General features: G+C 44.2%; 1 protein-coding gene across 2 annotated transcripts in view; it reads left to right on the plus strand.

Annotated features, from left to right (window-relative positions):
- LOC133122487 (PH and SEC7 domain-containing protein 1-like) overlaps positions 1–21,797 on the plus strand; it is a 56,422-nt gene that overhangs the window by 12,864 nt on the left and 21,761 nt on the right. The window contains exons 6-10 of one of the 2 annotated variants that reach the window (XM_061232474.1): positions 952–1,032; positions 1,486–1,598; positions 3,930–3,988; positions 5,895–5,987; positions 19,871–19,914. In XM_061232474.1, coding sequence (XP_061088458.1) covers positions 952–1,032; positions 1,486–1,598; positions 3,930–3,988; positions 5,895–5,987; positions 19,871–19,914 — 390 coding nt within the window. The remainder of the gene's footprint in view (positions 1–951; positions 1,033–1,485; positions 1,599–3,929; positions 3,989–5,894; positions 5,988–19,870; positions 19,915–21,797) is intronic. The other variant, XM_061232475.1, reaches the window with a different exon arrangement.

Here is a 21,797-nt window from a genome sequence, read left to right on the forward strand (position 1 = left end):
CACTCACTTATTTCACTCCACTCTTTTCCATTCTTTGCCCCTAAACCCGCAAATCGATTGAGGTCCACCATCTTGAAGCACATTCCAACCTCTTAAATGTTCCTTCCAGGAGCTAGAAGTAAAAGTTAGGAACCAATCTTTCCTTTGAGCTAGAAAACCTCAGCACATCCTTTGCGGAAGTATTTTCCGGAAAGTTCCTGCATCGGAAGTAGCATCTTAAACAGGAGTATGCATTAGTATGCAATAGACAAGGCAGATTTATTGAATTTAAGTCTAGCAGCACAGCTGAGGATTTTCCGCTTGCAGTGTGACATACAGTATCCTCCAAGGCCGCTTCAGGCAGGAATTTTACAGTATGTCTTTGCGGAAGTATTTCTTGGAAAGCCTGATGTATAAATGATTGACCTCTGCATCCACCTCTCCCCATCTGCCGCACATCTGCCACGTCTGTAACTGGCTTCGAACTGACATTTGAAGGGCATTCCTTTGTCTAGTTCTTGATTTCCCCGTCTTTACTTCTTTTTCTCCCGATGGGTGGAGCTAGGGGCACGAAAATGAGAAGAAAAAGAAAAAATGGATTAGATTGAGCCCTCTCTCTCTCTCATTCGTGTTATGCCTTTCACCACTCTGTGTTCTGTCCTTACTCGTGCACATAACTGTACCGATGCCCCCCTTAGCACCTGGCCTACTTTTTAATGGCAACGCCCTTCCCTTCTCCCTGTTAGCAGTCTCCTGGGAGGCACCCCAAAAAAGTGACAGTTCTGTGATGTTGCGAATCAATGTGGAATCTATATTGAGTGATGGACACACCTGGGGGAGTCTCTGCTGTGGGCTTCTGTTTTTCTCTCCTGCTAGAGACACCTCAGCTGATTATTAGGCAGACTGTGAAATGGGGGGCACGGTAATAAACTGACACCATCTCTCTCCCTGCCCCTGCTGTTCTGCTTCCAGCAATGACTTCAGCCGCATAGTCGCTGAGGAGTATCTCCGCTTCTTCCACTTCAGAGGCATGACCCTGGACCAGGGGCTACGGTCAGTGTTTAAACACGGTATCGCAGTCACCTCCAGAAGCTGTGACCCACCTGAAAAACATTTCTCCTGTTTTCTTGGACATCCGAAACAAGGTTGTGTTTCTGGGGAAGTCCATGTATGTTCCTTTCCCTCTATTCCCGACATTTTGGCTCATTCTATTACCACAGAACCTGAAGTCTAGGAATGTGATTATTCTGCAGTTGGGCTGCCATTGTGTCGTATTCTTATACAGTGTAATGTGGAGAGCACCGCCCTCTAGTGGCAGGAAAGGTGTAGGATTATATCTTGCCAGGTGAATGGCACAACAATGTGTGGAGGGCCATGTTTTGGTCGGAGCGGAAGTTAACACTTTGGTCTCTCCCTATTTCAGGGCGTTTGAGTTCATTTTGTTCAGGGCAAGTGAACTCTCTCTCCCATCCTACCCCGCTCTCTCTCTTTCTCTCTCTGTTTCAGGACCTTCCTGACAGAGTTCGCCCTGATGGGGGAGACACAGGAGCGAGAGCGGGTGCTGGCTCACTTCTCCAGGAGGTACATCCACTGCAACCCCAGCTCTGTACTGTCTGAAGGTGAGCGGGTGCCAACTGTTGTGTGTGTGTGTGTGTGTGTGTGTGTGTGTGCTTGTGCATGTGTGCATACGTGTGACAGAGAAAGGGAGAGACATGGTCATAGTGAGGAAAATATTTGTATTTTCAATCCCCTTTGCAATTGCTAAATTCTTCTTTGGTGCTCACTTTCCACACCACTCAATATTCCCATAACATGTATCATGCTGACACAGGATCAGCTGTTTCCATATGATCCTCTTACAGTATTACATTGCATTGTGTATTTGCTTGGGGGATGCTCATATCCAATGGGGGTTTACACAGCTTACAGCTTTACACATGATCCATGTACACTCAGTGAGCACTTTATTAGGTATGTATTAGACTTATTTTTTTAGCCTTATTAAGTCATAAAAAATCCACTTAGAGGTTTGATGTGCTGTGTGTTCGGAGATGCTCTTCTGCATACCACTTTTGTAATGTTGGGTTATTTGCGTTACTGTCACCTGTCAGCTTTGACCAGTCTGGCCCTTCTCCTCTGGCCTCTCTCATTAACCCTTATGTTGTCCACTATGTTTAACAGCAGAGAAATATTTTAAAAATATATATTTTTTCAACTTGTGATGAGTGACAGGTTGTTTCTTCATGCAAAATAGATTTGAAAAATAGAAATTCAATTAAGCTGCTTTATTTTAGGGGTTTAGTGAAGGCAGGTCATTTTTTACCCTTAGGACAAGGGGAGTATGCAGAATGTTAAACCTACACAAGCAGAACCGCTGCTCACTGGATGTTTTTTGTTTTTGAATAAGTAGGTGTACAGGTGTTCCTAATAAAGTGCTCAGTGAGCGTATATAGCTGGATATTTACTGTAGCAATATGTGTTAAATACAATGCTCAGAGGTAACATGGCCTTCTTGTGGATATCAGAACAACATCTTAGCAAACATCTTTTCAAGCTGCACCTTTCCCTCCCTACCTCACTGTAATAATTAGCCATGTGCTATGTGCTTACTGTTCATGGTGTTCTAGTTTCCATAACTGCGGTATTGCAACTTTGTCAGTTATCTGATCACTCTAAGGGATCACTCTAGCACTTGGAACTATACTTCCCTCTTGGGTTTTCAGTGCACTTGTCCCTGCTTATGATTTGCACTATATTGTTCTGCTAAATGACTAAAATGTAATCTAATGTAATGAGCCCTTTGGATTCTATGTTGTAACTTCCCATTGCAGCCCTTTCATGATGGTTCTGCCTCCACAACTCTCTCTCTCTCTCTGTCTACCAATTTCAATATTGTCATACATTTTTCTGTTCTGTAAGCAAATACAGGGCTAGTTCAATGGTTTTGTTTGACCCAAAAGTAACAGTAAAAGAGTCTATTAGGTCTTCAAACTGTTTACCGTAGGTTATTGTATATTAGTGATTTAGAGCTGGGTGGATCCATTTTGGGTGGGTTAATTTCCCCCTGTGAAACCAAGTCCCTTAGCAAGCACCAGGCTTTGACAGGCTGTCATGTAGTGGGCAGCTAATGATCTCTAATCGCAGCAGCCATACTTTTCTGTGTTTGCCTGTCTTAGAGGCCAGACTGTGGTAATTGAGTCTATATTTGGTTAGCATTCATCAAAGCGTTTGCTTCTGCCTGGGTAGACATAATTGTACGGTCTGTTTAGGAGCTGTTAGCTGGCAGGGCTGAATAGAATATTACTTCTGAACTGAGGGGTCTCAGGAAATTATTTTTTAGGTTTTCTTTATACTGCCACACATTTGAATCTTAAATCTCTAATATTGGATGTTTCAATATTTGAATCTCTTTGATTTAACCTGCTTGCTAGGGTGTTTGCATTTTTCACTCTTAACATAATATTTTCCATCGACTTCTGCAGAGTTCAACATACTGTAATTATGACCGCTTGCTATAGGAATTATGAATAATGGATAATGGCCCCCATGCTTCCCTTTGAAACATTAAAATGGGTTTGATGGTCAAATAATTGGGACCAGGTTTAAATATTTGTGGAATGTTCTTTTGTAGTGCAAAAGGTTTGAAATAAACCTATTTTAATTAATCATTTCCATAATGAAACCTCCACATTTGATCAAAGTAAATATAATTCAGAGTGTACACAAACGTTGGATTGCTGAGATTTTTTACCATGAGACCATTTATATTTCAGGGGTAGTGTTATTCCTGTTCACATAAAATACAGGGCCTGTTTCTTAAAATGTAGGATAACATACTTTTTTGAAGGTAGTTAAAACACCCAAAGATCCAGAAAAATGTTACGGGTATTTTCTTTATTTGTGTAGTTATTTGCTTATCTTCTTTTTTTTAATCTCATTATCATTTTCAGACAGTGTCCACACCCTGACTTGTGCCCTGATGCTGCTGAACACGGATCTCCATGGTTACGTGAGTGTCTAAATGGGAGAGTGTGGTGGGGGTCGGGGGCGAGGGTGACATGCTTAAGCAGACAATTCATGCATTTCAAGCAGGAACCTTTCCGTTATTCCATCGTGCTACAAAATGGGACAGGGGATGTACCATTAAACTACAAAACCTAGCTAACAATACCGGTCAATTACTGTGTGCTGAGCTGGAGTTTAAACCTCAGACTACATCACTGCATTGAAACCAGAATGGCTAATCCTTTTTTCCCGCACATTTTAATATCTGTTACAGTTTTATTGTATTCCTGTGGTTTAGCGGTTTAAACCTTAGGTTTGAACTCTAGCTAAGCACAACGCGATTGGCCCTTGGTCTGGGGTCGGCAACCCTGGTCTGGGAGAGCCGCAGGGTGTGCTGGTTTTTGTTTTTTACCTTAAAATCAGCAACCGATTCAGACCCAAGAAACCAGGTGAGGTGAGTTAACCGTGTAATCAATTGCTTTCATTGATCAATTAAGTGCCGAGTAATAACGAAAGCCAGCACACCCTGCGGCTCTCCAGGACCAGGGTTGCCGACCCCTGCCCTAGGTGTTTGTACTGTGGTAGTTAGCTGGGAGATAGCTACAAACAAACCTATGCCTGACCCTGGATGCAGTCTCTGTGGGCTCAGTAAGAACAGGCATAAATCCAATATCCCCATTAAAGCTCATGCACGTGAAAGACTGCACGTCCCCCTTTTCCCTCTTTCTCCTCAGTGCAGAAATCTAGGGCATTCTCGGGTGCTCGGTAAGATGTGATGGAAGGCAGATGATTAATTGAGATGGCGAGCAGCTGGTCAGATGGAAAACCCGGCCCTCGAGGAGGTCCGATCTGGGCCGGGACTCCATGCGGTGTGAATATTGCAGGAGTGAGAGACACCTTGACGTGTTAAATTATTATTCCATCCCAGCTCATATCCTTAACCCTTTAAGGTGTCCGATCACTAATATGTGATTAGAATTAGAACTGAACACTCTAATGCCGATGTTGCTATCACGACTGGTAATTCCAACATTCCAAAAAAATTTTTTTTAAATAAGTCAGAAATCAAACACTACACACTATAGATGTATGCTAGCATTTTGTGTACATAAGGCACTTTTAATATACAAACTAAAAGTCCCTTAAGATGGATTTCTGGACATACTATGTCATCAGAGAACACCACCTCTTTAAATGCAGTGGAAGTAGATGACGGCAGCTAGTTCATGTGACAGTGTGTAATGAAAATGAAATGAAAAAAGATTTAAAACGTAAATATATCCATTGATTTTCAAGGTTAAAATTAAAGGTAATACTTGAGTTGAAACTCTTTTACCACTGTGGTTTGAACACTGCCCTTTGGTTTGCTTGGGTCGTGAGCTAGCGCAATGCACTGTGAGATACTCGTGCCAGAATATTCCAGTATTCACACTTAGATATTTCACTGAATATAGTGTGTCATCCGGGTAGCTTTAGCACAGTCTTTTATACAGTATGGTTTTGGACATATTAATACTATTTTGACATCCTACATAGTCAAAGTAAGGTAGTATGCAATTTTGGAAGTAGCCAGTGTGTTGACCCTGCAGTGAGAGTCGTTATGGGTAGGTGATGACCTGAACCAGGGTTGTCTAATCCTGTTCCTGGAGGTCTACCGTACTGAAGGTTTTCCTTTCAACCATAATTTGACCCACCAGATTCTGCTAATTAGCAGCTCTAAGAGATCTATTGAGGTGATCTTTATTAGGGTCGGGGTGAAAACCTACAGGACGGTAGATCTCCAGGAACAGGGTTGGGCAGCTCTGACCTGAGCTATGGCTGCTCCAGGAGCTGTTGAAGGGGAGGAAGGTTTAGGGGGATGGGGTTGAAGGGGTAGTTATAGTCCTGGTGACCCTCTCGGCTCCCCCCAGCAGAACACTGGCAAGAGGATGTCCTACCTGCAGTTCATCGGGAACCTGGAGGGGTTGAATGATGGGCAAGACTTCCCTAAGGATCTGCTGAAGGTCAGTCCGACACACACACACAGACACACACACACAGACACAAATTCATGCACATACCCAAACACACATGCACACACACACACACACATATACAGACACACACACATTCATATGCATACTAAAACGCACAGACACAAATTTATACACACACACGCACACACACACACATTCATATGATAACTAACACACGCAGACACAAATTCATGCACGTGCTCACACACACACAAGCACAGGCAAACACACAGACACACACACACACACACACACACTCACTCCACTGAACATACGCTCTACTGTGAAACACCTGATGTCAAGCCGCCGCTTCTTTTCCCTTCACTGGTCCAGATTTGAATCTCGCACAGACACTAGCCTGAGGAGGACTCTTCACATTTAGCTTGCACTGATAGATTGTTGCTCCCTGATTAGCCAGCAGAAGTCCCGGATGCACGATGGAACACGGACTGAAATCTCTCCTTTCCCAGGCGATAATCTTGAAACTCTATGCTGTCACGGGGCCGTCCGCGCTCAATAACAGTGCCTTAACAGGATGAGCCGCCCAGCAGGCCATGCTAATGTGATTCTTACTCATGGTTGCATGTTGATTAATCATTGACTGTGTTTCAGAAAGGATGGCGTTGAGCGTCTCTCCAGGTTGTTGGCTCTGTTACTGGCTGTTATTCCCCCCTCTGTTAATCACTCCGGAGCTCTTCGATAATAACGACTCGCCACACCCGACGGCAGGTGCTGTGCTGCGGCACAGTGCGGCACGCTCACTCTCGCGATAAACTTCACGCTGCTTATCGATTCGATTCTGAAACGATAACGTGCGTTTCTGCGCACGGGAGAGCTGCGCCTTCTGGTCGGACCAAAGAGAGATGAGCAACAGGGAGCTGCTAGTGTTTCAGAGACAGAGCCAAATGTCGCGGTGTGTGTGCACTTGCAGTGTGTGTGTGTTTGTGTGCTCATATGTGCATTTGTGATTATCTGTATGCAAGTATGTGCATTTGTTTGTGCACATATATGTGTGTGTCTTCCAGTTTGTGTGGATTTGTGCACCTGTGTATGTCTGTCTGGATGTTTGTGTAGCTTTGTGTTTGTGTGTTAGTGAAGGTCTGTGTGCGAGTATGTGCTTTTTTGCGCGTGTGTGCGTTCATCTGTGTGTCGGTTACAGCTGAATGGTTTGTGCTGGCATGCGTCGCTGTGCCCAGTGTGGTTACCAGAATGCCATGCCAGCTGGCAGACACAGCTGTCCCTGTGAGGCTCATACCGCTGCAGCCAAGCAGGCTTTTGCTTTCAGACCGCTTTCCAGGGATAAACAAGGCAACCAGTGGCAGCGTTGGACCAGTAGGTGGTGCTGTTCGCTCAGCGCCACTGTCCTGCTGCGTATATAGCCTTTTACGCCACGCACCTTTAAAGAGACAGAAACGCATTTAGAATTAAAACATGTAAATCCTCAATTAAAATTTAAATCTAGTGGTTTTCAATTGCGTGCGGTGTGGGTCTGAGCTGGTTTACTTTGGTCTGCCTCTTTTGTCAAGGGTAATCCGCTGAGTTCTGAAGGTGTGTTCGTAACTCCACTTCGTAACGAGCAGAAGGATTATGACTGTATGTAGATGAGAGGATTTTTCATGCTGCTGAGAACTCATTGACAGTGCTGTATAATTCCTATTAATCACCAGCCTGCTGATTAACTGTGGGAATAGTCTGTACTGAGAGAGAGAGTTTAGAATGAACCCATTGACCTAGGGTTAACATTTATGAGTTGTATGATAATTATCATTAATAATAATGATAATGACAATGATAGTAATATGAATAACAACAACAACAACAACAACAACAACAATAGTAATGCAAGGGAAACACAGTGGTGCAATGAGTAGCACTGTTGCCTCACTACAAGAAGGCATCATGTTCGAATCTTGACCAAGGGCCTTTCTCTGCAGCATTTGTCTGTCCTCCCCTGTGTGGGGTTCGTCCAGGTACTGGGGTTTCCTCCTGCAGTCCAAACCCAAGCACATTACAGTATGCTAATTGGAGAGTTTATTATTTCCTTGGGGAATGAATGAGTGAGTGAATAGTGCGTGGGCCCTGCCTTTCCTGCCTTTTACCCAATGTCTGCTGAGATCCAGCCCCCTGTGACCCTGGCCAGGAGTAAGTGGTTTATAAAATGGATGGATGGATGGATAATAATGCGTGAAGGATATTTTAAAGCATTCTCTCTCTCTCTCTCTCTCTCGTTCTCTCTCTTTCCCTCCCCCTCCTCCCCGCAGGCACCCATTCTGTTTTTCTGTCCCTCGCACCGTGCCTCTAAAGATTTTCACCTCCCACTCTCACCTTCTCTATCTCCTTCCATCAGTCCATTTCGTACAATACTCCAGTCACTCCTCCTCCCACTCCTTTATCATCCTTTGTCTTTGTTATCTTTCTATTTACGTTTTCAGCCATTTCCCACTTTCTTTGTGTCATTCTCACACCCTCTCTCTTCTCCGGTAATCTACCAGTTTAACGGTGACTGCTTCATCTAACTCTGAGGCTGCTTCCAGGAATCTCAGGCTATATATCCTGCGAGTACTTTCACTGAAGTGTTCATCGCATACTGGAACCCACTGTTCTCTTTCTGTGCCTTCACCAGGAGTGGCCTTTCTCCTGTGTTTTATTGGCATGACAACGTAAAACAGACAGCAATCAGTTACGTCACACTGAACTATGAGAAAAAGTAAAACCGTGTTAGCTATACAAATGAGCATTTATAGTTACATTATGAATTGCATTATGTATTATACATAAATAAATAATAATATATGCATTATATATTGAATGCATAGGCAATATATATAATATATTTACAGAAATGAAAGTGATAATTGTGCATACAATGTTTGTTGGTTATGCCTATGAGAACACCAGGCACATATGTGGCATGTAGCAAGTAATTACATCAATCCATGTAGCTGCATTAGCTATTTAGCTTACATGTACTGCATTGCATGACCAAGCATACAAATTATGCATATCCTGCTCTTGGTACTGTAGGAAATAAAGGGGTGTTGTCTCTTATTTAAGTCAACCAAGCATCAACATCTATGTATGAGTTCACCTATGTGTGTAGTCATATGTATTTTTTTGTCATTTTGTAGTCTTATTCCTGTGTGTGCTTGTATGTGTTTGTGTGCGGGTGCGCGCACATTTGTGTGTGTGTGTGTGTGTGTCTGTGTATGTGTGTTTGTGTTTGTGTGTGTGTATTTGTGCATGTTTATGTGGCTGCATATGGTGTATGTGGTGCATTCAAGAACAGAAACTGAATGTATGAACTACTGTCATATCTGACTTCACTTCAGCTTGGTCAAGGACACACTTTACTATAATATCAGGTAACAGCAGGAAAATGCAGAATTTTGCTGAAAATTGATACATTATGATTGAGCCCACGAGTGCATGTCTACAGTATGCGTTTATGTGTGTGCGTGTCTGTGTGTGTGTGTGTGTGTGTGTGTGTGTGTGTGCATGTGTGTGTGTGTGCACTACAGCTCTGCCCACATTTGTGTGCCTGTGTGTGTTTATGTGGGTGTCAAATCATATGGTCAATGAGCCGGTTGTAAAGAGGTTTTGTGGATGATTGGGTGTGTGGGTTCTGGGAAATCAGTAGGGGTGTAGATTGTATGTACAGTAGAGTCTGTAAATATTCGGACGGTGGTAAAATTTCTGTTTGTTTGGCTCTGTACTCATGCTCATTGGATTGAAATGAAGCAATGAATAATTGAGGTTAAAATGCAGACTGCCGCCTATATTTTAAGTTCATTGACATCCAAATTGGGTGATCTGATTAGGAATTACATCCCTTTTCATACATTGTCCCTCTATTTTAGGGGACCCAAAGTAATTGGACAGCTGGATTCTTTACTGTCTGTTGTATTCAATCACTTCCTTAGTACAGGTATAAGAAGGCTTTCCGTATCTAGTCTTGATTCTAGGTCTAGTTTTTGATTGCCCTGTAGTCAGTTATTGCCGTTTGTCAACATTAGGTCCAGAGTTGTGCCAATACCAGACAAGGATGCAATTATGAGGTTGCATCATAATGGCTTCCTTGACTTTCGCCAATGACAGACTGCAAAGGCAATCAAAAGCTTAGAATCAAATCTAGATACTGAAATCTTTCTTATGCTTGCACTAAGGAAGCAATTGAATATACTGGACTGATCAGAAACAGCTGAGAAGCCAACTGTCAAAATGACTTTTGGTCCCCTAAAATGGAGGGGTGTATAAAAAGGGATGTAATACCTACACAGATAAGCATATATAACTTAAATTGTACCACTGTCTAAATGCTTAGGGACTGCACTTTATTTACAGTATGTATGTATGTAGGTATGTGTGTATGTATGTATGTTTGCTCATACACACATACCTATGTATGTACATAGAAAAAAAGTAGAAAAAAGGAACCAAAGACGGTTGTAATTATTTTGTGAAAGGAGTTATTTTGTATTTGCTCAAATGTCTTTCTGTGGGCAAATACCAATACCCAAGTTATCCAGACCTCTTCTCCCTGCTTCCCCCGTAGCTGCATTTTCCATTAGTTCTTCAGTGGTTTTCTGAAGACTGTGTGTGTGTGTCTGTGTATGTGTGTGTGTGAGGGTGGGAGGGAGAGAGAGAAAGAGAGAGAGAGAGAGAAAGAAAGAGATAGACCTATTTGGTCTCTTGGTCTGTAAGAACAAGGTCGTATTTGAATGAGACAAGTTCAGGACTCATCCCTTACGTCAGCCACACAATGCAGTTCAGAGCTCTGATCCCTGTTCCATCTCACTGCTGAAAGGCCCTAAGGGTGAAGAAAGCAATGAAGTCAGCCGGGTGCCTTTTACCAGCCTCTCTGGGGATACGCTTTTGGGTTGTTCTTTATTATTATGATTTTTGCTTTACTGCCCACTGGAAATGTGTTGGAGATAGCAGCCTGCCAGAACAATATGTTACAGTACCTGAGCTGAATGGTCCCAGTTTGTTTTTGCTCGAACTGTGTTGGGACCGCATGGAACCACAAGCTCCAAATGACTGTGAAGACTACACCCTTGCAGTGTATCCCCAGAGTGTATCCCCCAAGAGACCAAATTTCTGAGCCTCCCCTTACCACCCACTACTCTCACTACACCCCATAAATTGCCTGTGCGATTCACTCACGTGATATTTTGACGAAGGCAGTGCTAGAGAAATGGCTCCTTAAAAAAATGACTGCTCAAAGATAGAAATTAAAATGCATTATGGCATTGCGACATGAATGGCAGACACGAGACAAGTTGAAATCTAAATTCACTTTTTCCTCAATGTCATCAATTCTTCATAACCATACAAGCAAGATACTTGTGATACTTGTGTATTTTCACTCTGAAGTTTTTTTTCCATCCACTTCCTGGAAAAAGATTTTATGTGTACCACTGTTTGTCAATCAAGTGTCTGTCAGTTTCCCATTCCCCTCCAGTCAATGTCCTTTTCACACAGCGGCACACGTCCTCATTTGATGTCCCCCTCCTCATTGGACGTTAGTCAAATCGACTCCCTGCCCTTCAAAAATTTCACTTGCGTACTGTATACGTCATATCGTGGAAGCTAGTGCTGCTCTAACTTCTGTTTCAGCTTGTCTTTAAAACCAACTCTGTACACTCTCACATTATTGATGTTCATTACCCGTAAGCTCAGTTCTGTTAACCCATGTCACTATGGTCAGACTATCAATTTATGGATGCAAGGGGCATGAGTTCTGGGTAAAAATGTCTGAGCGTGACAATTTCAAAAGTGACAATTTTGTGTAAGAGCTAACCTAAGCTAAGTGCTGGCGAAAAATTATGATGGTTTCACTCACGGTTTTAGGAGCATGGCATACGATTAAAAAAATCACTTTAACACTGACATTCCTCTTGAACCCTTGACTATAACTACTTCAGTGGAAAAATAAAACCGAATAACTGGATTAAAAATTTAAGATAAGTGTGTCCAGCAGGCAGACATACAGCCATAAAATACAGCAACATGTCATGGAGCAGAATGAGCCTTCCTCCACTTGACAACAGGACAGTTCTGAGGGTGGTTTCGACGGCGTAGATATACGACCGCTAGATTGGACACGTACATAGACCTAGAATGGGCAGTTTAGCAGGATTTCACTTCAGCCGGGCAGGCTATTCTGCTTTGTCCACTTTGTTCCTAGTTGTGAGAGACGTAACGTTGGAAACTGCGTGAGGGCTGCAGAAAATAGCCAGACAGCGTCCTTGGGCTGTGCAGCCTGGAGAAGAGCAGCTGTTGAGTGATGGTTCATTGCGTTCGTGAGCACGTTTGAGAGAGGGTCGTGTTGAGCGGTGTTCGAGTGCGCTCGTGAGTGCTGGGGGCTGTTGGTCCCAAATCAGATGTTTGCATGGATTTAAACTGACCCTTTATCTGTGGGGGATGTGACAGTGAATCACAGAGCTCTGGCCCCGCTGGGATGCATATGGGCCGGGGAAATGTGTGTGTGTGTGTGTGTGTGTATGTGCGTACGCATGTGTGTGTGTGTGTGTGCGTGCGTTTCTGAGTGTGCATGTATGTGTGTGTGCATGCGTGTGTGCGTGCATTTCTGAGTGTGCATGTATGTGTGTGTGCATGCGTGTGTGTGTGCGTGTGTGTATGCATGTGTGTGTGTCTGCGCATATGTGTGTGTGCACAAGTGTGTGTGTGCGTTTCTGAGTGCAGGTACGTGTGTGCATGCATGCATGTGTGTATTTGCGTCTGTGCACACGTGTGTATTTCTGTGTGTATGTGTGCATCCGTGTGTGCGGCTAAGTGCTTTATTTATGTGTAAAACCTCCTAGGAGAGACATATATCTCATTTGTGCGCTCTCCTCTCTGCCCCTCACGTTTCTGCCCTAAATGTGTGATGCACAGGAGGGACAGTGCAGACGGATAAAGGGCAGCTCACCCTGGTCTGCCTGCAGGCTTCTGTGCAGACGTGGATTACACTCAGTCCTGGCCGTCTGGCCTGCCGTCGACCTGTCCCTTCCCTGACCGAGAACCTCTTGAACTAGCCCACTTAGCGCTAGCGATACATTTTATGGCACTTGAATCCTTTACCCTTTTTTCATTTTCTTGAATGTATCATCTGTATATCCTCAGAGCTGGGGTAATAACAGTCTTGGAATAATGATGCATCTCCTTGATATAATTTTTGTGGTAATAGCTCCATGTTAAACCTGGACGTGTGCACCGTTTTTTTTTTTTGGCTGGTTGGTTTTGAAATGTGTTTTCACACACACACACAGGCACGTACGCACACACACACACACACACACACACACACACTCCGTTATACCGGTTTCCCTCTCTGCCTCATTCCCTTCCTTGTCGTACCTCTCCTACCTATATAGAGACGAGCGCTGAATGCTAATTGGCGTCCCTGGGAAAGGAGGGGTGAGGGTGTAGGGCTGGGAGACTGTGATTCGCTGCTCGGAGACGGAGAGAGGGGGAGAGAGATACGCATGGAGGGTGTGAGGTAGAGGGAGAGAGACAGAGAGAGAGAGAGAGAGAGAGCGATCGCCCTCCCATCAGGTCTCTTTTCGCCGTGATTCAAGCGCTTCTCATCTGCAACAGGGAGAGGAAAAAAAAGGGCGACGGCATTTTAACAGTGACAAGGACGGAGCGACTGCTCTCCTCTCGGCTCCCCCTGCGGAAGACAGGCACGGCGAAAGAGGGAAACGGCTTCGACGCAGCAGGCGCTGAAACAAGTGGATGTCCAAAAAAAGCTAACAATTATTCAGGAATATTTTATCCACCTCCTGAAAAAAAAAACCCAAAAAGGGAGGATCGGACAACACGTGAAGAGCCCCACCGGGAAAGGAGAGGATATAGGTCTTTTCGGAGTGAGGTGGCGAACAGCCTCCTTACTTCCATGGAGAGAGTCCATCTTGAGCGGGGTGCAACAGGATATATTCTCCCCGAAATCGCCAGCCTTCCGCTGGACCTGCATCCCAAGCCAGACCGCTCCCTTCTTACCTGGAATTCCCTCAAGCTCACTGTGGGCTTTTAGCAGGGTTGTTTTGGGGGGTTTGTTTGTTTTTGTCCTTTTTTTGTGTGCATGTGTGTTCTTTTCTGAGAGACATGACGCAATATCGAGAGGGATTTGGGAATCTCTGCTTGTGAGTGGGCGGAAGACTCTCTCTCCGGGCAGTGTGTTTGCGTGTATGTGTATGTGTGTGCGCGTGATTGTGTGCTTGTATGTGTGTGAGCTCACCTTTCCAGCTGTTCATTTCTAGCAATTTCCATCTCTTTTCATTTGTCCAACTGCCGCCACAAGTGTAACGGCCCATCTGTGTGTGTGTCTGTGTGTGTGCATGTGTGTTTGTGTATAGGTCCTATTCTGTGCCTGCAGGAAGTCTACAGGTGTACACAGAAGGAGCTGTGTGCAGCTGCTGTTAGGAGCAGCAAGGTTTGGCTGTAGGGCTGATGGAGTCAAGCTGGGAAGTCACTGTGTCTCTTTGGGGGGTGTGAAAAAATAGTTCACACCCTTTGATAAACACACTCTTTGGCCCTCAGGACCTACAGGGGGTTGTTGACACTAGAGAGCGTCCCCACACTGGACTTCTCTGACCGGACGTGGCCTGACTGATTAAAGGGACAGCGTTTCCTTTATTCATCTTTGAGAACCCAGTCGCAGTTCATTAACAACCTGTGGATAAAACTGTGAAGGACCTTCAGTTAGACTAATGTCCACGTTTCTACATGTATAATAAATACGTATAAATCAATATTTTATCTCCAGCCACTCTGCCCGCAGGAGTCTTTGAGTACCGTGTGGCATTCATTTTTTTCTCTCAGGACTTTCCGAATCTTCCCGTGACTCTGGTAACATCAACCGTGGCCTAGCCAGTCAGACGTCACGCGATTAACATCGCGTACCTGCCCGGCGGTCGAAGCAGAGAGTCCTGGGAGCTGACAGGAACAAGGGATAGCGAGATAGAGAGAGACAGAGTGAAAAAGAGTCGTCTGCCTCGATCCCCGGAAGACCGAACGCCAGCCGTGAGAACCGTCAGGAAAGCGCGAGAGCGAGAGGAATCCGGATTCCCAGAACCTCCCGGGGGGAGTTCTGAGTGCCCGCTGTCGCCATGATCGGGGTGAACAGCCTGCACTCCGCGGGTCGCCTGCGTTCCCGCTCCCTCTGCTCTGTCCGCTACGGGCGCGACTTTCGGGTGATGGACCCCTTCCGTTTCCCCCGCACGCCTCGCTCACGCTCTCTGAAGCCTCTGGTGTTTCCCGACCTGCTGGGCAAGGCCCAGGACGGCCAGAACCACCCGCAGGCCCGCAAGAGGAAAAAGGTATGGAGCCATGCCCCGAAAAATGCCTCGGACTCCCCTCCTCTCTTCACCTCTTACCTGTGATAGATGCACATGAGGAGGACAATACTAAAGCTTACATTTAAACTATAACTGTGACTACTGACACACTACTATTTTATATACATCTTCTGGGCCATATTACTACTACACACCTGGAGTTGATAGCTAACACCTGTCACATTCACACCACACAAAAAATTTTATTATTTGTTTAGGTCCACATTTAAAAAATACATTATAAGTTGCATTCTGATGTCCCTCACTTGGGAGCAGGAAGTATACCAGTAGGATCTAGCAAATAATATGCACAATAAACATTTACATCACACACACACAGATTCACACTCAACTGGAGTTGGCAGACTTTGTTTCCTCCTACCTTTGGGGGTCATGTTTCTCTGATTAGCTAGACCAGGGCTACTCAACTCCTGGTCCTGAGGGCCACATTTGCTCCAGTCATGCGCTACACCACCTGACTTGACAAATTATTTTACCTGCTTGGTTCAGGAAGAGAGGTAATTAGTGAAATCAGGTGATGTAGCACATGGATGGAGCAAATACCTATAGACACTGCGGCCCCCAGGATCAGGAGTTGAGCAGCGCGGAGCTAGACTGTGCGTCCACTCACCTGTTGGTGTCTTGAGGGTCATGTGTCTTGTGAGCTGCTCACACCTGCTGTATATGAGTGGACCCTGCGTTAGCATGGAGGTCTGAAGCAGACATGGTGTTGGAGGGATAGCCCATTCCAAATTATATTTTATTGTGATACCAAACACAGTGTCGTACTTTTCCTGGGCATTTTCAATCTTCTATCAGTGCTGTCGGCATACTGAGTGTACCTGCCAACAAGATTGGCACAGGGTTTCAGTGAGTAGGAACACGAAGATCTACATTACTGTCCTCTGGAGGAAATATGAAAATGTAATTGATTAACTTTCCACAGATGCTGATTGTGTCTATGTATTTTGTATTATGTATTTTATTTATCTTCTTGCAGTATTTGTCATGCCTCTGAGATTCTGATGTTGCACTAACCCTCTCATCATCATTCTGAAACTTGAGGCTTTCTTATTACTGCCTACGGGACGATCAGTCACAATTGTGTGGCATGGACGCCCTGTTCAAAATTCACAACTCAGGCTCATACTGCTCTTAGAATAAGTCTGCGTGAGCAGTTTTTAAGAGGTACTGGATTCCTGCCTGAAAGGCATACTGCTGTGGGTCCCTCGTATAATAACTGGGTGGTCGCCAGAGACCCATTTTGCCCAAATTTAAGAATGCTCTCCTTGCAGAAGTCAGCATTACTTATTGTTAATGCTGAGGTGATTATGACTTCTTGTTGATAATTTAAAATAAAGAATAATTTACTGACTACAGGTTATTATTCGGTACATTATGTGTCTGAGTTAGCTTTGAAGCAATTTGTGCAATTTTTTGGACTTACATTAAATAAATAATTCTATATTTTTTAGTGACACGTTTAACCATCTTGTAGACTTTTTAATACATTCCAGTAATTTGTTTTTAATTGAGGAAAAAGATTAAATAAATATCTTAAGGAAGCATGAATGTATGATTAGGAGAACAGGATGTTCAGTTCATTTAGTTTTGTCATTTACCTGCAGACATTTTATGAGGTGCATTATGGTCAGAACCATCTACTTAACAGAGAATGTTTTTGTCTTTTCAATCATAAATAAATGTAATTGTTTTGTACAAAGCAGGGCAATATATATTGCTACCCTTACAAAAAAATCTAATTAAATTTGTCTTTTCACATGTGATAAGAAAATATCATATTTGAACTGACATTTCATATGTGTTTGCCTTTTTTCACATGTGAATGCAAATTCCCACAGGCAAAAACAAAACATGAAATCCCGTGATCCACATTTTCACATGTCACTGACTTTTTTCAATGCAAATCTTCATATGTTGGGTGTTCACGTGGTTTTTGGGCACATGGTTTTTCAACACGTGATTTTTTCTCGTAAGGGTATTTATAATTACTTGGCATCCCAGATCACTAACTGTCCCCAATAGCTTGCATGATAGTACCACTTTAAAGGAGGTTACTTCATTTGCACCTGGAGTGAGTGGTGATTCTCCACTATGGCTGTTCTGTGCTAGGATTTACAGTGCTTCCCCTGACCTCCTTGTGTCTTTCAGCTCACCTACTGCAGTAAATCTAATGAGGACATTGTGTGCATTTGCAAGTGTGAGTGTGTGTGTGTGTATGTGTGAGAGAGTGTTTGTGTGTGTGTCTTTGTGTGTGAGAGAGAATGTTTGTGTGTGGGTTTCAGTGTGTGTGTGTGTGTGTGTGTGTTTGCGGGGTGCGTATTTTTGCGTATGTATGCCTGCATGCATTTCTGTTAGTGTGTGATGGGGTATTGAGAGGGGAGGGGCAGGGGATACTATAGCCAACATAGTCATGCCCTCTCCCCACCCCCACCTCTCTCCTCATGACGATCAATCGTCATACCTATCACTTATGGCTCGATTACTGTCCACTCTTACTCCTGGGACTGTTGGCTGTCAGGCCTGCGACGGTCAGTAACTCCCACTGTTCTCCATCACACAGGTCCTGAAAACCGGTTTGGACAGAGACCAGAGCCGCTGTCTAATTTCATTCCAGTGAAGAGATTAAAGTGTGTGTGTGTGTTTGCGGTGTGTGTTTGGAGGGGGGCTGTGACTTTCTCTTCCTCCCCTTTTGTTATGATTAATTGATTTTCCTTGCAGTCCCCTTTCACCGGAGCACCTTGTGCAGTGTTCGTTTCGATGCGCTGTGTTACCAATTCATACAGCTGGATGTGTTACCAAAGCAATACTCTTCACCTCATGCCGTCAAACTGTACTCTCTCTTGGCCAGCGAACCAACAGGATTACCTCGTTTGTGTAACATGATTTCTCTTCCACAAACTGCTCTCTTTTCCTCTTTGTTCCTCTCATTTGTGGTCGTTGTTGTAATGCATTCGCTTCTAATGTACAGTTCTGTTACACTGCTATAAATTCATTATAACATTTAAAACCATTGGGCCTGTTTGGTTAGTCTGACTATATTGTAGTACAAGTGTTTCATTTGCTGTTCATTTGTTCATTTTCAAATATATTCTCAAGTTGGTGGACCCAAAAATGGGTATTGATTCATATTAAAATTGTATGGCTAATCGTAATGGGCCACTTTCACAGATACAGATTATTAAACCTAGTCCTAGACTAAACTCAATTTTGAATGGAAATTCTCAGTTTAAAAAAATCAGTTTAGTCCAGGAGTAAGCTTAGTCTTAGTCTTTGAAATTGTTGTGGTTGTTGTAGTATAAAAATAATATAGCAGTACGTACCACAAGCACATCTTTGCAACAAGATGAACAATAAGCAATTGTACAAAACTGTACTTTCCTCTAGGGTCTTTCATCGCACTTCTCCATGGTTTTGGGTATGCACTTTGTTGTACGTAGATCTGGATGCGAGCGTCTGCCAAATGCATATAATGTGATGCAATGTACCAAGAATTAGACTAACTTTTTGATTTTGGAGGCAATGCAGTACAAGAGCCCAGGGACAGCGTTTGAATAGGGAAATCGCCGCTTCGTCTGGTTTAGCTAACAGATAGCCTGTGCGGTGTGCGATCCACCTGGATGAACAGAGGGAGAATGCGGAGGGCGAGCGGGCAGAGGGAGAGACGGAACGAGACGCCGTCGGGAAGTGGCGTTGCTCACGGCTCATCGTCTTTCTCTCTCGTCCTGCGCAGAGACGCGCTCTCTAATGGAGAGCGGACGCGTCAGTGATACCACGAACGAGCGCGTTTACTCAAACCGCGGCGGATAAATCTCCCGTTGTCGCCGGCGCAGGAAGGCAGCCCCCACTTGGGGCTACCCCCGTTATCGACGCCGCGACATTGAGATGCAGCGCGCGGCGCCAAGGGGCGGCCGTGAATCAAAGTTACATTTCCTCCAGTGTGTGGATATTTTATGAATGGGTAGTTATATAAATTACGTATAATGGCTGTTTAAAAGACCAATTTCTTTTCTGGAAAAAAGTAATCGATACTTTACATTACGCCGCCGTTATTAAGGAACCCATAGGCGCAGTTTAGCTTGTTTTATCATTTATGCAATTTGCATTATGCAATTTTCAAGGACACCTCCTTGAAATAATTAAATCAAGTGTGAGCGCAGTTGACAGCCCGTAAGAGCCTGACTGATAAATACTTATTTGCACAGCACTGGGGATGTTGGGAGGTTGTCTGTTGCAATTACAAAGATACAGTTTGATTGATTGATTTACAGCCCCCATCCCCTTACTCAACATGCTTGAAGAGAGCTGCAGCAATACAAAAGATGAGGTGGTCAGGTGTGATAGTAATTCTCATAACAGCCTTTTCTTCTCTTACATAGACCTACGCGTGCGCACACACACACACACACACACACACACACGCACGCACGCACACGCAGACACCTACACGTGCATGAGCACATACATACGAACCTGCCTATATTCATTTCTGACTCTTTGTTCTTCCCACAGGCACTATACAACTCCATTAAGAATGAGAAGCTGCAGTGGACAATGTGAGTTTCAGTGTTTACTTCTGCTCTTGTGTGTGTACTGTCTGTGAATCAATCACGGTGTCAGAATAAGCATGTATGTTTTTGAATGTCTTTTGTGCAAAGAAGCCAGTTGTCAGCACAATGATGGGCACAAAAATACTATTGCTTAAGCTTGTGGTGATTGTGCGTGCCTGCCTCCATATACTTTCCCTGACAACATGTGAGACAAAACAATTCAGTGCCAGAGAAAGTAGTTGAGTGTCACTCTAAGTTCAGAATATGTTTCTAGTTCAGCAACCAATATATCACATCCAGTACATCAACCCCCATATATCACACCCAGTACATATTTCTATCCAATATATCATACACACTATATCACACACAGCGCAGCACTCACACCTAGTATATCATACTCAGTACAAAACATCCCACCAAGTATATCATACTCAGTACAAAACATCCCGCCAAGTATATCATACTCAGTACAAAACATCCCACCAAGTGTATCATACTCAGTACAAAACATCCCGCCAAGTATATCATACTCAGTACAAAACATCCCACCAAGTTATATCATACTTAGTACAGTACATCCCACCAAGTATATCCAGAACATCACACTCACAGTAGTATACCCCACTCAGAACAGCAAATCACACTTAGTATATCACGCATAGTACAGTGCATTCCACCAAGTATGCCACACTTTAGTACAGTACATTACTTACACTTACAGTACATCACACTAAATACAGCACATCACACCAAATACCGTATATCACACTTAGTCCAGCACACCCAGCCAAACACATCACTTAGTACAGGGTGTCACACTTAGTCTATCACACTCAGCACATCACAGTCGATATATCACACCCAGATAATCAGTAGCTAACCGCTGGCCTGGCGGTAGCTGAGAGGGATCTGCTTGATGGATCAGCAGCCGCACAGCACTGGGGCATGGCATGCTTTCATCAGGCTGGGCTCATCCGTCACACCGAGGCACGCATTGATCTCCGGAGTGTGCCGTCCTGCACGTAACAGGCCGGCAAGCTATTGATCTGCGTGGATGAACAAATTCAGGGCAGACAGAGGGATACGGTGGAAAAAAAGGGAGAGATGGATGGGTAGAGGGAAAGGGGAAAAGGGAAGGGGGAGAGAGAGAGAGTAAGAGAGTGAGTGAGAGAGAGAGAGAGCAAGAGAGAATGAGAGAGGGTGAGAGAGAGCAAGAGAGAGAGAGAGAGAGAGACACCCTGATGATTAGCCTGGCTGATGATCAGCACCACCAGTCATAACTTCAGTGCTCTTGTAGGAGTTGCTGGTACTGGGGTACTGGAAATGGCTGACTTTTGGACTTACAGTGTAGTGGGATCACTTTCAGTGGGCCTGAATTCTCACAAATTCTCTGATGTTGTTGTGAGAGAAACAAAAATAAAATGTTAATCAGGTAGCAAACAGTATGAGCAAAAACCTTCAATGGTGTCCCACACACACACACACGCACACGCACGCACACTCCCACGCACACCACACACAGGCGACATTAGCTCAGGAGGTAGGAGCAGTAGGATGGTTGCCAGTTTGACTCCCTGCCCTGGGTGTGTTGAAGTGTCCCTGAGCAAGACACCTAACCACCAATTGCTTCTGATTAACTGGTTGGTACCTTGCATGGTAGCCTATCACGAGTGTGTGTGAGAATGGGTGAATGAGAGGCATCGATTGTAAAGCGTTTGGATTAATGCAGTCCATTTACACACACATTCCTTCTGAGGATGACTGCACTTGTGTGTTTCATTATGGAGTTGGTGGCTTGAAGATATACTTAAAATCTTTTGTTTCCACTGTGCTTATTGACGAGACTCTGTCAGCACTGCCACTGTGTGCTCTGAAGCTTATGTGTC

This window comes from Conger conger, chromosome 2, assembly GCF_963514075.1.
Source record: "Conger conger chromosome 2, fConCon1.1, whole genome shotgun sequence".
NCBI lineage: Eukaryota > Metazoa > Chordata > Actinopteri > Anguilliformes > Congridae > Conger > Conger conger.